Source organism: Bombina bombina, chromosome 11 (genome assembly GCF_027579735.1).
Source record: "Bombina bombina isolate aBomBom1 chromosome 11, aBomBom1.pri, whole genome shotgun sequence".
NCBI lineage: Eukaryota > Metazoa > Chordata > Amphibia > Anura > Bombinatoridae > Bombina > Bombina bombina.
In genome coordinates this window covers 118,492,587-118,509,058 of record NC_069509.1, presented here as the reverse complement: position 1 = coordinate 118,509,058, position 16,472 = coordinate 118,492,587, and the positions used below count along the sequence as shown (strand labels likewise).

At 38.2% G+C, this 16,472-nt stretch overlaps 1 protein-coding gene across 2 annotated transcripts in view; it reads left to right on the top strand.

The window, feature by feature from the left end:
* TRRAP (transformation/transcription domain associated protein) overlaps positions 1-16,472 on the top strand; it is a 382,824-nt gene that overhangs the window by 123,861 nt on the left and 242,491 nt on the right. For both annotated transcript variants that reach the window (XM_053694540.1, XM_053694539.1), the window contains exons 32-38: positions 359-478; positions 572-691; positions 1,019-1,189; positions 8,583-8,764; positions 8,855-9,053; positions 10,413-10,541; positions 11,288-11,554. In XM_053694540.1, coding sequence (XP_053550515.1) covers positions 359-478; positions 572-691; positions 1,019-1,189; positions 8,583-8,764; positions 8,855-9,053; positions 10,413-10,541; positions 11,288-11,554 — 1,188 coding nt within the window. The remainder of the gene's footprint in view (positions 1-358; positions 479-571; positions 692-1,018; positions 1,190-8,582; positions 8,765-8,854; positions 9,054-10,412; positions 10,542-11,287; positions 11,555-16,472) is intronic.

Sequence of the window (16,472 nt, the reverse complement as noted above, 5' to 3'; positions counted from 1 at the left end):
TATGGAAGTAGTGTTTGCAACATTGTTTTTAAAAATGTTCTAAAAAGTTACAAATACTGCTGCCATAGAGGGCTAAAGACACATGCACGCTCCTGAAGCCCCATGAGCCCACCTAGGTTTACTCTTCAACAAAGTATTCCAAGAGAACAAAACAAATTTGATAATAGAAGTAAATTGAAAAGTGGTTTAAAATGACATGCTCTATCCGAATCATAAAAGTGTAATTTTGACTTTACTATCCCTTTAATAATTTTTTTTAAAACAAATTCTAAACGTTTCCCATTTTTATTATAGATGTTTAAACCAAATGCATTTGGTGGTGTTATAATCTTTTCCGATCTTTTTACTACTTAATCAGGAAATGAAGATTTGCTCTGCCATCATCAATCTGTTCCACCTAATACCTGCTGCTCCACAGACTTTGGTGAAGCCGTTATTGGAAGTGGTGATGAAGACAGAACGAGCCATGTTAATTGAGGTTTAGTATCATTATCTTGACATTTTTATTGTTCCATAGAGAATCTGCAAATTTGTCTGATAAATATTAAGAAGCAATTTTTGTCTTCCACAGGCTGGAAGTCCATTCAGAGAGCCCTTAATAAAGTTTCTGACTCGCCACCCATCCCAGACTGTTGAGTTATTCATGATGGAAGCTACACTCAATGACCCTCAGTGGAGCAGAATGTTTATGGTAAAATATTATTAATTGTCTATGTTACAGTGCTGGGGGATTCTATTCTAGTTTACTTAATCGCCGTTGCCAAGGTGCCATGATTGCTTCTGGCTCCTAACTCTTATTGTTTCACAGATATATTCATATAAATTCCTTCTCTAGCTCAAAAATATGCCTGTTTGGCTCCCATATTTCATATAAACTTGTTACATGCTAAGTTTTTTTTATATATATCAGAGGCAAATATGAGCTTGATAATAAATAAAATATAATTTTATATTGTGTAAATGTCATTCTTTATGTGATAGCTCAGTGTATGATATTTGCTTTTGTTGATTTTTGTAGAGCTTTCTGAAACACAAGGATGCTAAACCACTACGCGATGTGCTCGCTGCTAACCCAAATCGCTTTATTACTCTACTGATACCTGGTGTGACCCCATCTGCTGTCCGCCCCGGCTCGCCCAGTCCCAGCACTAGCACGATGCGTCTAGACCTTCAGTTCCAGGCTATCAAGGTAAAGCAGATATTTCAGGTGTTCATGGTAAAGAAAGAAAAAAACTTTACAGAAACAACTGTGGATGGGAAAGACAACATTTATGAAATACATACACTTAACCCTGACTAGGACTAAACTGTTTAAAGAGGTAGAAGAAGTATATTCAGTAATCTGAAATGAAACCGATATTTTGTAACTAGAAAGGGTTCCTAGAAGGGTAAAAATGTATAAGATTATTTGAAGATTCAATCTATGATGAGATGGTAGCAGAACTGTCTATTTTAAAGAAAATGTAATATCCAGCAACAGATACATGTATTTTTTTTTTTTGCACTGTAAGAGCAAGCACACTTTGAAACTTTGTGGCTGAGTAGGTAATGACTGACAGTACAGTGGATACCTTTAATATGGCTTAAATATGTTTACTGGCTGAAAATAGAATACAAGATTATGATTGGTTGTAAAACGGGTAGGCTTTTTTAAATGTATTGCTAAATGTTTTTTTTTTTTTAATTTATTTTTTTATTTAAAAAAAACTAACAAAAACACAACAGGAATCAGAGTGTCCTTGAAGGCTGTACTCAATCTGTTTTCTTTTAATATCATCTATGTTACTATGTGAACACTCTAACAGATTTATAGCTGCTTAAATAGTTGGCCTATACATCTACTTATAGCACTGAGTTGCTAACCCCTTTGGTAGCTATTTATTTAATTGAGGTTCAAAGGTCTGACAATGAATGCACGTAACAGAGTTTGTGGGAGCTGTAGCATGACTCATTTGCTCCCTCTTCAGACTTCAGTGATCAGGAGAGCCTTCTATCAATTTTCCCCTTTTTGTTTCAGTGTATGGCCTTCTATTAGACATTGTATGAGGATGTTCTTCCTCATTTTTAACCCCAGATCACTCAAAAAGGTCAGACTGGCCCACACTTTCTGTGGCCTTGTAAGCATTTCAGTGCCTGCCCTGGAAGCAGCCTACACCCACATTATGCATTGACCTTGTGGATCACACCGCCCCTCGTTCTACATTCTTTGACTCCATAGAGTATATGTTGGCATATTTTGAATGCAGCATGCTCGGAGATATAGTTCTCCGGCATAGCCTAGAGGAACTGTAGGCTGCCTGCTAGGATCACAACCAACTGATAGCATCCTACGTGCAGTATGCATATCATCCAGGGCTTACAAATCCCTGTACTAAGTCAAGTTTTTAAGGCACAAAGGCATTATAATGCTTGGGCTTGTTAGTCAACAATTCAACTTTGCATGTTTTTAAAATAGACATGTATGTTTGTCATAACATAAAACCTATATTTCTCTTGTTAAGTGTATCCAGTCCACGGATCATCCATTACTTATGGAATATATTCTCCTTCCCAACAGGAAGTTGCAAGAGTCCACCCACAGCAAAGCTGCTATATAGCTCCTCCCCTAACTGCCATACTCAGTCATTCTCTTGCAAGCCTCAACATAGATAGGAGGTCGTGAGAGTCTGTGGTTTTTTATACTTAGTTTATTCTTCAATCAAAAGTTTGTTATTTTTAAATGGCACCGGAGTGTGCTGTTTATCTCAGGCAGTATTTGGAAGAAGAATCTGCCTGCGTTTTTCTATGATCTTAGCAGACGTAACTAAGATCCATTTGCTGTTCTCACACATTCTGAGGAGTGAGGTACTTCAGAGGGGGAATGGCGTGCAGGTTTTCCTGCAGATAAGGTATGTGCAGTAAAATATTTTTCTAGGAATGGAATTGACTAAGAAAATACTGCTGATACCGAAGTAATGTAAGTAAAGCCTTAAATGCAGCGATAGCGACTGGTATCAGGCTTATTAATAGAGATACATACTCTTATAAAAATGTGTTTTAAAAAGTTTGCTGGCATGTTTAATCGTTTTTTAAGGTACATTGGTGATAACACTGTAATGTTGGTATAGCCTTAAATGCAGTAAAAGCGACTGGTATCAGGCTTATTAATAGAGATACATACTCTTGTAAAAATGTGTTTTAAAACGTTTGCTGGCATGTTTAATCGTTTTTTAACATATGTTTGGTGATAAAACTTATTGGGGCCTAAGTTTTTTCCACATGGCTGGCTTAAATTTTGCATAGAAACAGTTAACTGAAGCTTCCCACTGTTGTAATATGAGTGGGAAGGGCCTAATTTAGCGCTTTTTTGCGCAGTTAAAATTACAAAATGAATCATCCAGATTCCCTCAGCAGTCCCATGAATACTACAGGACATTTCTAAAGGGCTAAAAAGACTTCCAAAATCGTTTATAGGGAAGGTAATCCACAGCTCTGCTGTGGCGGTTTGTTGTGTCTGTTTTTAAAAACGTCTATGTCGTTTTTTTGATCTGTTTTTTGCATTAAGGGGTTAATCATCCATTTGCAAGTGGGTGCAATGCTCTGTTACCTTATTACATGTACTGTAAAAATTTCGTTTGTTTTACTGCCTTTTTTCACTGTTTTTCAAATTTTGACAAAATTTGTTTCTCTTAAAGGCACAGTAACGTTTTATATATTTGCTTATTAACTTGATTTTAAGTGTTTTCCAAGCTTACTAGGCTCATTATTAGTCTGTTCTAACATGTCTGACATAGAGGAAGCTCTGTGTTCATTATGTTTTAAAGCCATGGTGGAACCCCATCTTAGAATGTGTACCAGATGTACTGATTTCATGTTAAACAATAAAGATCATTTGTTGTCTTTAAAAACATTATCACCAGAGGATTCTGTCGTGGGGGTAGTTATGCCGACTAACTCTCCCCACGTGTCAGACCTTTTGACTCCCGCTTTAGGGACTCACGCTCAAATGGCGCCAAGTACATCAAGGGCACCCATAGCGTTTATTTTACCAGGGGATTCTGTCGAGGGGAAAGTTATGCCGACTAACTCTCCCCACGTGTCAGACCCTTCGACTCCCGCTTCAGGGACTCACGCTCAAATGGCGCCAAGTACATCAAGGGCGTCCATAGCGTTTATTTTACAAGACATGGCAAAGGTGGTGAATAATACTCTGGCAGCAGTATTAGTCAGACTACCTGAAATTAAAGGAAAGCAGATAGCTCTGGGGGTAGATACAGAGCATACAGACGCTTTAAGAACCATGTGTGATACTACCTCACAATATGCTTAGTCTGTGGGTGATTTTTTTTTTTGACTCAGGGAAGATGATTTAACCTGATTCTGATATTTCTACATTTAAAATTTATGCTTGAGAACCTCCACTTGTTGCTCAGGGAGGCTTTGGCTGCCCTGAATGAATGTGTACAATCGCAGGGCCAGAGAAATTGTGTAGACTGGATAAATAATATGCAGTGCCGGTGTGTACTGATGTTTTTCCAATACCTAAAGAGGTTTATTAAATTTTTTTTAATAAGGAATGGGATAGACCAGGTGTGCCGTTCTCTTCCCCTCCTATTTTTTAGAAGAATGTTTTCTAATAGTTACGACCACACGGGACTTCTGGCAGACAGTTCCTAAGGTGGAGAGAAGAGTTTCTACTCTAGCTAGGCGTACCACTACCTCTGGCGAGGACAGTTGTGCTTTTTAGATCCAATGGATAAAAAATGTTTATTCAACAGGGTTTTATCCTGCAGCCCCTTGCATACATTGCTTCTGTCACTGCTGCTGCGGCATTCTGGGTTGAGTCTCTTGATGAGGCTTTACAGTTAGCGACTCCATTGGATGAATATATTTGACAAGCTTATGCTAGCCAATTCCTTTGTTTTCTGATGCCTTTGTTCATTTGACTAGACTAACGGCTAAGAATTCTGTTTTTTACTATACTGGCGCGCAGAGCGCTATGGCTTATATCATGGTCAGCTGTCGTGACTTTAATAAATAAGCTACTTAACTTCCCTTCAAGGGGCAGACCCTATTCGGGCCTGGTTTGAAGGAGATTATTGCTTATATCACTGGAGGAAAAGGTCATGCCCTTCCTCAGGATAGGTCCAAATCAAGGGCCAAGAAAGGTCTAATTTTCGTGCCTTTTAAAACTTCAGGGCAGGTGTGGCATCCACTTCCTCTAAGGCAAAACAAGAGGGAATTTTTGCTCAGTCCAAGGCGGTCTGGAGACAATCGGACCTGGAACAAAGATAAGCAGGCCAAGGAGCCTGCTGCTGCCTCTAAGGCAGCATGAAGGAACGGACCCCTATCCGGTAACGGATCCTATAGGGGGCAGATTTTCATTCTTCGCCCAGGCGTGGGCAAGAGATGCCCAGGATCCCTAGGCATTGGAATTTATATCCCAGAGATATCTTCTGGATTTTCAAAGATTCCCCCCCCAAAAAAAGGGGAGATTTCGCCTTTCCAATTATCTGCAAACCAGATAAAGAAGGAGGCATTCTTACATTGTGTACGAGATCCATCCAGTTCCAAGAGAGGAACAGGGACAGAATTTTTACTCAAATCTGTTTGTGGTTCCCAAGGAGAGGGAACCTTCAGACCTATTTTGGATCTAAAGATCTTAAACAAATTCCTCAGAATTCCGTCTTTTAAGATGGAAACTATTCGTACCATCTTAACTATGATCCAGGAGAGTCAATAGAGGACTACAATGGATTTGAAGGATGTTTATCCTCACATTGTGATGCATAAAGATCACCATCGTTTTTCAGGTTTGCCTTTCTAGACATGCATTACCAGTTTGTAGCTCTTTCCGTTGGGATATCTACAGCCCCAAGAATCTTTATGGAGGTTCTGGGGTCACTTTGGCGGTCCTTAGGCCGCGGGGCATAGAAGTGGCCCCTTATTTAGACGACATCCTGATACAGGCGTCAAACATCCAAATTGCCAAGTCTCATACGGACGTAGTACTGGCATTTCTGATATCACATGGGTGGAAAGTGAACAAGGAAAGAGTTCTCTATCCCCAATCTCAAGGGTTTCCCTCTTAGGGACTCTGATAGATTCTGTAGAAATGAAAATTTACCTGACGGAGTCCAGGTTGTCAAAGTTTCTAAATTTCTGCCGTGTTTTTCATTCCATCCGCGCCCTTCGGTGGCTCAGTACATGAATGAAATCGGCTTAATGGTAGCGGCAAGGGACATAGTACCGTTTGCACGTCTACATTTCAGACAGCTGCAACTATGCATGCTCAGTCAGAGGAACGGGGATTACACAGGTTTGTCCCCCTGTTAAACCTGGACCAAGAGACCAGAGATTCTCTGGTGACTATGTCGGGTCCATCTGTCCAAGGGTATGACCTTCCGCAGGTCAGATGGGACAATTGTTACAATAGATGCCAGCCTTTTAGGTTGGGATGCAGTCTGGAACTCCCTGAAGGCTCAGGGATAGTGGACTTAGGAGGAGACCCTCCTTCTAATAAATATTCTGGAACTGGGAGTGATATTCCATGCTCTTCAGACTTGGCCTCAGTTAGCAACTCTGAGGTACATCATATTCAGTCGGACAATATACACGACTGTGGTTTACATCAGCCATCAAGGGGGAACAGAAGTTCCCTAGCGATGTTAGAAGTCTTACAATAATTCACTGGACAGAGACTCACTCTTGTTTATCAGCTATCCATATCCCAGGTGTTGAGAACTGGGAGGTGGTTTTTCTAAGTCGTCAGACTTTTCTTCCGGGGGAGTGGGATTTCCTCCAGAGGTCAAGACCAAGCAGGAGAAGGCTTTGGTGTTTTTGTCAGCGCTTGCGTAGCCACGCAGGACCTGGTATGCAGATCTGGTGGACATGTCATCCTTTCCATCACGGTCTCTGCTTCTGAGACAGGTCCCTCTACCTCAGGGTCCTTTCAACCATCTAAATAGAATCAATCTGAGATGGACTGCCTGGAGACTGAACGCTTGATGTCATCAAAGCATGGCTTCTCCGAGTCAGTCATTGATACCTTAATACAGACATGAAAGCCTGTCTCTAGGAAAATTGAACATAGATATGGTGTAAATATCTGATTGTTATGAATGGAGTAAAGTCTGGATTCCCAGGATATTATCTTTTCTCCAAGATGTTTTGGAGAAAAGGGTTGTCGGCTAATTCCTTAAAAGGGACAGATTTTTACTCTGTCTATTTTTTTGCACAAGCGTCTGGCAGGTATTCTAGACGTTCAGGCATTTGGTCAGGCTTTGGTTAGATCCAAGCCTGTGTTTAAAACTGTTGCTCCACCATGGAGCTTAAACCTGGTTCTTAAGGTTCTTCAAGAAGTTCCGTTTGAACCTTTTTTGTTCCATAGATATCAATCTTTATCTTGGAAAGTTCCTTTTGGGTAGCTATTTCCTCGACTCGTAGAGTCTCCAAGTTATCTGTGTTACAATGTGATTCTCCTTATCTGGTCCTTCGTACGGATAAGGTAGTCCTGCGTACCAACCTGGGTTTTTTCCTAAGGTGGTATCTAACAAGAACATCACTCAAGAGATAGTTGTTCCATGCTTGTATCCTAATCCTTCCTCAAAGAAGGAAAGTCTATTACACAATATTGGACGTGGTTTGTGCTTTAAAGTTTTACTTACAAGCTACTACAGTTTTCATCAAACGTTCACCTTGTTTGTTGTCTATTCTGGACAGAGGAGAGGTCAAAAGACTTTGGCAGCCTCTCTGTCTTTTTGGTTAAAAAGCATAATTCATTTAGCTTATGAGACTGCTGGACAGCAGCCTCCTGAAGGGATTACAGCTCATTCTACTAGAGCTGTGGTTTTCACTTGGGCCTTTTTTAAATGTGGCTTCTGTTGAACAGATTTACAAGACGGAGTCTTGGTCTGCGCTTCATACTTTTTCAAATTTAACAAATTTGATACCTTACTTCTTCGGAGGCTATTTTTGGGAGAAAGGGTTTCTTACAGGCAGTGGTAACTTCCGTTTAAGTACCTGCCTTGTCCCTCCCATCATCCGTGTACTTTAGCTTTGGTATTGGTATTCCATAAGTAATGGATGATCCGTGGACTGGATACACTTAACAAGAGAAAACATAATTTATGCTTACCTGATAAATTTATTTCTCTTGTAGTGTATCCAGTCCACGGCCCGCCCTGTCACTTTAAGGCAGGTAATTTTTTCATTTGAACTACAGTCACCACTGCACCCTATGGTTTTTCCTTTCTCTGCATGTTTTCGGTCGAATGACTGAGTATGGCAGTTAGGGGAGGAGCTATATAGCAGCTTTGCTGTGGGTGGACTCTTGCAACTTCCTGTTGGGAAGGAGAATATATTCCATAAGTAATGGATGATCCGTGGACTGGATACACTACAAGAGAAGTAAATTTATCAGGTAAGCATAAATTATGTTTTCTACATTACTAGACTGGATGGATTGTGTTGTATTTCCCTGCTTTTTATTTTATGTGCGGCTCAGGAAAATGTAATCCAATAGAACAGTTTTTTTTCTTATGTGCTAATACATTTTGCTAATTCCAATGATAATTAGCTTTCACTTCTGTTTTCCTCTGCAGATAATCAGCATTATTGTGAAGAATGATGAAAATTGGCTGGCAAACCAGCATTCTCTAGTTAGTCACTTAAGACGAGTGTGGGTCAGTGAAGCTTTCCAAGAACGGCATCGAAAAGATAATATGGTAGCAACCAACTGGAAGGAACCCAAGCTGCTGGCTTATTGCCTCCTCAATTACTGCAAGTAAGAATCAATTTCTGTTCCTTATGGTGAAGCAGAAGTATGGCTGCACCTTTCGTTTTCACTTATGTATTTTTTAATTTTGATTTCTAGGCGGAACTTTGGTGATATTGAATTGCTTTTCCAGTTGCTTCGAGCCTTCACTGGTCGTTTCCTCTGCAACATGACTTTCTTAAAGGAATACATGGAAGAGGAAATTCCGAAGACCTATAGCATTATGCAGAAGCGAGCTCTTTTCTTCCGCTTTGTAGAATTTAGCGATCCCAACTTTGGAGATGAGTTAAAAGCCAAGGTGACAAAACTTTGATTCGCAGTTGCCTAGCCTTTAAATGTTTATTGAAATGATACTGATGTCACAATTAAACTTTCATGATTCAGCTAGGCATACAGTTTTTAAAAACGTTAATTTACTTTCTCAAAATGTACACAATCTTTTTATATGCATTCTTTCTGAGGCACCATGTCCAACTGAGCATGTGCAAGAGTACACAGTATATATGTATATGCATTTTGTGATTGGTTAATCTGTGTCACATGATAGAGGCAGAGGGAAAATTGAATTTGCTTTCAAATTTGCCAAATTATTATGTGTTGTCAATTATACAATTCTACTGTCTTTAATGGTCCTTTGGGAATGTTGCCTTGTGTTGCAGACAGTCTCTTGAAGCAACCATATTACTAAACATTTCTTGAATAAGTGATTAATTAATGTATAAGTAAAGTGTAACAAAAGGTGATAGTTGTTTACTATCCTCTAAATATCCACATCAAAAGTTTAGTATATTACCTTTCTTTCTTATAAAGAATGAGTAGGTTGGATTTGGTCTTGGTCTGGGAATTTTCAAAATGAGTAAGTGTAACATCGTAGCTAAACAGTATGTATATGTGTATGTGTGTGTATGTGTGTATATATATATATATATATATATATATATATATGTGTGCGTGTGTATATATATATATATATATATATATATATATATGTGTGTATGTATATATATATATATATATATATATATAAAAATATGTGTGCGTGTGTGTATATATATATATATATATGTGTGTGTATGTGTATATATATATATATATATATATATATATATATATAAATATGTGTGTGTGTGTATATATATATATATATAGTATATGTGTGTGTGTGTGTATGTATATATATATATATATAGTATATATATATATATGTGTGTGTGTATATATATATATATATATATATGTATATATATATATTATATGTGTGTGTATATATATATATATATATATATATATATATAGTATATATGTGTGTGTGTGTATATATATATATATATATATAGTATATATGTGTGTGTATGTGTATATATATATATATATATATATATATAGTATATATGTGTGTATATATATATATATATATATATGTGTGTATATATATATATATATATATATATATATATAGTATAGTAGTGTGTGTGTATATATATATATGTGTGTGTGTATAAGTATATATATATATAAAAATGTGTGTGTGTGTCCACTTATTTTGGAATTGGATTGTCTTATCCATTAAATTGTCTTTCTGTACCTCTGTTACTGCATTTATTTTGGAATTTGATATATTTATGAAAGTTTCTAATGACTGTTTTACGACTCTTAGGTTCTTCAGCACATCTTGAATCCAGCATTTTTGTACAGTTTTGAGAAAAATGAAGGTGAACAACTTTTGGGGCCTCCAAACCCTGAAGGAGACAATCAGGAAAGCATCACTAGTGTATTTATTACCAAGGTAAATAAAAAAAATCAAAATATGGTTTCTAGAAATTTGTAGGCGTTAATATCCAAAAATTGTTCTTGAAGTAGTATTTTTTTTTAAATTTGGCTAAAAGTGCATTTTCAAAAAACACACTTTGGGAATATTCCTCTCTGTTTCAGGATGGAACTAATATTGGTCAATATGATAGAATTTACAGATTTTGCCCATAACAGATCTTGAAGCAAAGAATGGTTGAAAAGGCAGAAAGTAATAGAGAGTTTTGAGTACAGGGAGAGGAGACAGATTGCACCTCAGTCCCCTTCATCTTTTTACAACAGCCTTTATATTATCTGTATAGCTTGTCTTGAGGAAACTCTCCAAAGTTTGTCTTTTTAAAAAGCATTGTTGGCCTTATATAAAGGTACTGTTGTTAAAGCAATACTAAACCCAATTTTTTTTCTTTCATGATTCAGATAGAGCGTGCAATTTAAAGAAACTTTCTAATTTACTCCTATTAATTTTTCTTCATTCTCTTCTTTGGGTTGTGCTTGCTGATTGATGGCTAAATTTACCCATTAAAGTTGCTTAAAAATGCACGCTCTATCTGAATCATGAAAGTTAAAATTTGGGTTTAGTATTCCTTTGATTTGGCATTTGAATCACTGGACTAACACTGCTACTCTAGCAACAAAGAAATTAATAGACATACAAATATGTAATTTTCCAAGCATTGTTAAAATAATTTTAATATTTGTATATTTACTTCTCTTATGTGGTAGGTTCTGGACCCAGAGAAGCAGACAGATATGTTGGATTCACTCCGTATCTACCTCTTGCAATTTGCAACCCTTCTGGTTGAACATGCCCCACATCACATCCATGACAACAACAAGAATCGAAACAGCAAGCTACGGCGCCTAATGACATTTGCCTGGCCTTGTCTGCTTTCGAAGGCTTGCGTCGACCCAGCTTGTAAATACAGTGGTCACTTGCTTCTGGCTCACATTATTGCGAAGTTTGCAATCCACAAGAAGATAGTGCTGCAGGTATTGAGCTCTTTCTCAAACTCGTCTTCTCTCTCATCTTTAATTATACCGTTGCTATTACTCTCTTCCTCTTAGTAAGTCAAAACCAGCACCAAAAAGCATGGCGCATTTTAGCTGTAAGTTCAACAAAACTGTGCAGCCCATTTGAGGATTTGGGAGCTGCAAAAGTGGGAAGTTCAGTGTTCTCCACAGGACCTATTTAAAGGGCACACCACCCAATTGATTTTGCTGACAACATGGCTAAAATGAAACCCAATATTAAGCAAAAATTGGCTAATATACACCAATTTTAATATAATTGCATGTAATAGACACTACTATAAAGAAGAATATGCACAGATACTGATCTAAAAATACAGTATTATTTTTTTTTTTAAAACTTACTTAGAAGCTCCCAGTTTAGCACTGTTGATGAGGTTAGTCTGGAACACTCACTGAAAGTGGCTGGGAAAACAAGAAGAGCAAACTGCATATGAAAATACAGATGATATAAACAGGAGCCAGCAGGAATCTATAAACGCGTGTATACATCTAACACTGTGGGGCTTGGTTAGGAGTGTGAAAATCAGCACAATGTTCTTTAAAAAAATAAGCAAAACTATACATTGTTACAAAAACACTACCTGATGGGCTATATAAATGGATCATCTACAAAACAAAGAAAAATCTAGTGTACAATGTCCCTTTAAATGTTTCAATATTTGTTGCACATTTTATATATTATGTTACATTATGCAATTATTCTGTGCTTTGGATACATTACAAACTATATAATATTGCACAGTAATACACTGCCCCCACCAGGCTACATTTCTTTCATGTAATTAGCAAGAGTCCATGAGCTAGTGACGTATGGGATATACATTCCTACCAGGAGGGGCAAAGTTTCCCAAACCTCAAAATGCCTATAAATACACCCCTCACCACACCCACAATTCAGTTTTACAAACTTTGCCTCCGATGGAGGTGGTGAAGTAAGTTTGTGCTAGATTCTACGTTGATATGCGCTCCGCAGCAAGTTGGAGCCCGGTTTTCCTCTCAGCGTGCAGTGAATGTCAGAGGGATGTGAGGAGAGTATTGCCTATTTGAATGCAGTGATCTCCTTCTAAGGGGTCTATTTCATAGGTTCTCTGTTATCGGTCGTAGAGATTCATCTCTTACCTCCCTTTTCAGATCGACAATATACTCTTATATATACCATTACCTCTGCTGATTCTCGTTTCAGTACTGGTTTGGCTATCTGCTATATGTAGATGAGTGTCCTGGGGTAAGTAAGTCTTATTTTCTGTGACACTCCTAGCTATGGTTGGGCACTTTGTTTATAAAGTTCTAAATATATGTATTCAAACATTTATTTGCCTTGACTCAGAATGTTCAACTTTCCTTATTTTCAGACAGGCAGTTTCATATTTGGGATAATGCATTTTAAGTTAACATTTTTCTTACCTTAAAATTTGACTTTTTCCCTGTGGGCTGTTAGGCTCGCGGGGGCTGAAAATGCTTCATTTTATTGCGTCATTTTTGCCGCGGACTTTTTTGGCGCAAAAATTCTATTTCCGTTTCCGGCGTCATACGTGTCGCCGGAAGTTGCGTCATTTTTTGACGTTATTTTGCGCCAAAAATATCGGCGTTCCGGATGTGGCGTCATTTTTGGCGCCAAAAAGCATTTAGGCGCCAAATAATGTGGGCGTCTTATTTGGCGCGAAAAAATATGGGCGTCACTTTTGTCTCCACATTATTTAAGTCTCATTTTTTATTGCTTCTGGTTGCTAGAAGCTTGTTCTTTGGCATTTTTTCCCATTCCTGAAACTGTCATTTAAGGAATTTGATCAATTTTGCTTTATATATATGTTGTTTTTTCTCTTACATATTGCAAGATGTCTCACGTTGCATCTGAGTCAGAAGATACTACAGGAAAATCGCTGTCAAGTGCTGAATCTACCAAAGCTAAGTGTATCTGCTGTAAACTTTTGGTAGCTATTCCTCCAGCTGTTGTTTGTATTGATTGTCATGACAAACTTGTTAAAGCAGATAATATTTCCTTTAGTAAAGTACCATTGCCTGTTGCAGTTCCTTCAACATCTAAGGTGCAGAATGTTCCTGATAATATAAGAGATTTTGTTTCAGAATCCATAAAGAAGGCTATGTCTGTTATTTCTCCTTCTAGTAAACGTAAAAAATCTTTTAAAACTTCTCTCCCTACAGATGAATTTTTAACTGAACATCATCATTCTGATTCTGATGATTCCTCTGGTTCAGAGGATTCTGTCTCAGAGGTTGATGCTGATAAATCTTCATATTTATTTAAAATGGAATTTATTCGTTCTTTACTTAAAGAAGTACTAATTGCTTTAGAAATAGAGGATTCTGGTCCTCTTGATACTAATTCTAAACGTTTAGATAAGGTATTTAAAGCTCCTGTGGTTATTCCAGAAGTTTTTCCTGTTCCTAATGCTATTTCTGCAGTAATTTCCAAAGAATGGGATAATTTGGGTAATTCATTTACTCCTTCTAAACGTTTTAAGCAATTATATCCTGTGCCGTCTGACAGATTAGAATTTTGGGACAAGATCCCTAAAGTTGATGGGGCTATTTCTACCCTTGCTAAACGTACTACTATTCCTACGTCAGATGGTACTTCGTTTAAGGATCCTCTAGATAGGAAAATTGAGTCCTTTCTAAGAAAAGCTTATCTGTGTTCAGGTAATCTTCTTAGACCTGCTATATCTTTGGCTGATGTTGCTGCAGCTTCAACTTTTTGGTTGGAAACTTTAGCGCAACAAGTAACACATCGTGATTCTCATGATATTATTATTCTTCTTCAGCATGCTAATAATTTTATCTGTGATGCCATTTTTGATATTATCAGAGTTGATGTCAGGTTTATGTCTCTAGCTATTTTAGCTAGAAGAGCTTTATGGCTTAAAACTTGGAATGCTGATATGGCTTCTAAATCAACTTTACTTTCCATTTCTTTCCAGGGTAACAAATTATTTGGTTCTCAGTTGGATTCCATTATTTCAACTTTTACTGGTGGGAAAGGAACTTTTTTACCACAGGATAAAAAATCTAAAGGTAAAAACAGGGCTAATAATCGTTTTCGTTCCTTTCGTTTCAACAAAGAACAAAAGCCTGATCCTTCATCCTCAGGAGCAGTTTCAGTTTGGAGACCATCTCCAGTCTGGAATAAATCCAAGCCAGCTAGAAAGGCAAAGCCTGCTTCTAAGTCCACATGAAGGTGCGGCCCTCATTCCAGCTCAGCTGGTAGGGGGCAGGTTACGTTTTTTCAAGGAAATTTGGATCAATTCTGTTCACAATCTTTGGATTCAGAGCATTGTTTCAGAAGGGTACAGAATTGGTTTCAAGTTGAGACCTCCTGCAAAGAGATTTTTTCTTTCCCGTGTCCCAGTAAATCCAGTAAAAGCTCAAGCATTTCTGAAATGTGTTTCAGATCTAGAGTTGACTGGAGTAATTATGCCAGTTCCAGTTCCGGAACAGGGGATGGGGTTTTATTCAAATCTCTTCATTGTACCAAAGAAGGAGAATTCTTTCAGACCAGTTCTGGATCTAAAAATATTGAATCATTATGTAAGGATACCAACGTTCAAGATGGTAACTGTAAGGACTATCTTACCTTTTGTTCAGCAAGGGAATTATATGTCCACAATAGATTTACAGGATGCATATCTGCATATTCCGATTCATCCAGATCATTATCAGTTCCTGAGATTCTCGTTTCTGGACAAGCATTACCAGTTTGTGGCTCTGCCGTTTGGCCTAGCTACAGCTCCAAGAATTTTTACAAAGGTTCTCGGTGCCCTGCTGTCTGTAATCAGAGAACAGGGTATTGTGGTATTTCCTTATTTGGACGATATCTTGGTACTTGCTCAGTCTTTACATTTAGCAGAATCTCATACGAATCGACTTGTGTTGTTTCTTCAAGATCATGGTTGGAGGATCAATTTACCAAAAAGTTCTTTGATTCCTCAGACAAGGGTAACCTTTCTGGGTTTCCAGATGGATTCAGTGTCCATGACTCTGTCTTTAACAGACAAGAGACGTCTAAAGTTGATTACAGCTTGTCGAAACCTTCAGTCACAATCATTCCCTTCGGTAGCCTTATGCATGGAAATTCTAGGTCTTATGACTGCTGCATCGGACGTGATCCCCTTTGCTCGTTTTCACATGCGACCTCTTCAGCTCTGTATGCTGAAGCAATGGTGCAAGGATTACACGAAGATATCTCAATTAATATCTTTAAAACCGATTGTTCGACACTCTCTAACATGGTGGACAGATCACCATCGTTTAATTCAGGGGGCTTCTTTTGTGCTTCCGACCTGGACTGTTATTTCAACAGATGCAAGTCTCACAGGTTGGGGAGCTGTGTGGGGATCTCTGACGGCACAAGGAGTTTGGGAATCTCAGGAGGTGAGATTACCGATCAATATTTTGGAACTCCGTGCAATTTTCAGAGCTCTTCAGTTTTGGCCTCTTCTGAAGAGAGAATCGTTCATTTGTTTTCAGACAGACAATGTCACAACTGTGGCATACATCAATCATCAAGGAGGGACTCACAGTCCTCTGGCTATGAAAGAAGTATCTCGAATTTTGGTTTGGGCGGAATCCAGCTCCTGTCTAATCTCTGCGGTTCATATCCCAGGTGTAGACAATTGGGAAGCGGATTATCTCAGTCGCCAAACGTTGCATCCGGGCGAATGGTCTCTTCACCCAGAGGTATTTCTTCAGATTGTTCAAATGTGGGAACTTCCAGAAATAGATCTGATGGCGTCCCATCTAAACAAGAAACTTCCCAGGTATCTGTCCAGATCCCGGGATCCTCAGGCGGAGGCAGTGGATGCATTATCACTTCCTTGGAAGTATCATCCTGCCTATATCTTTCCGCCTCTAGTTCTTC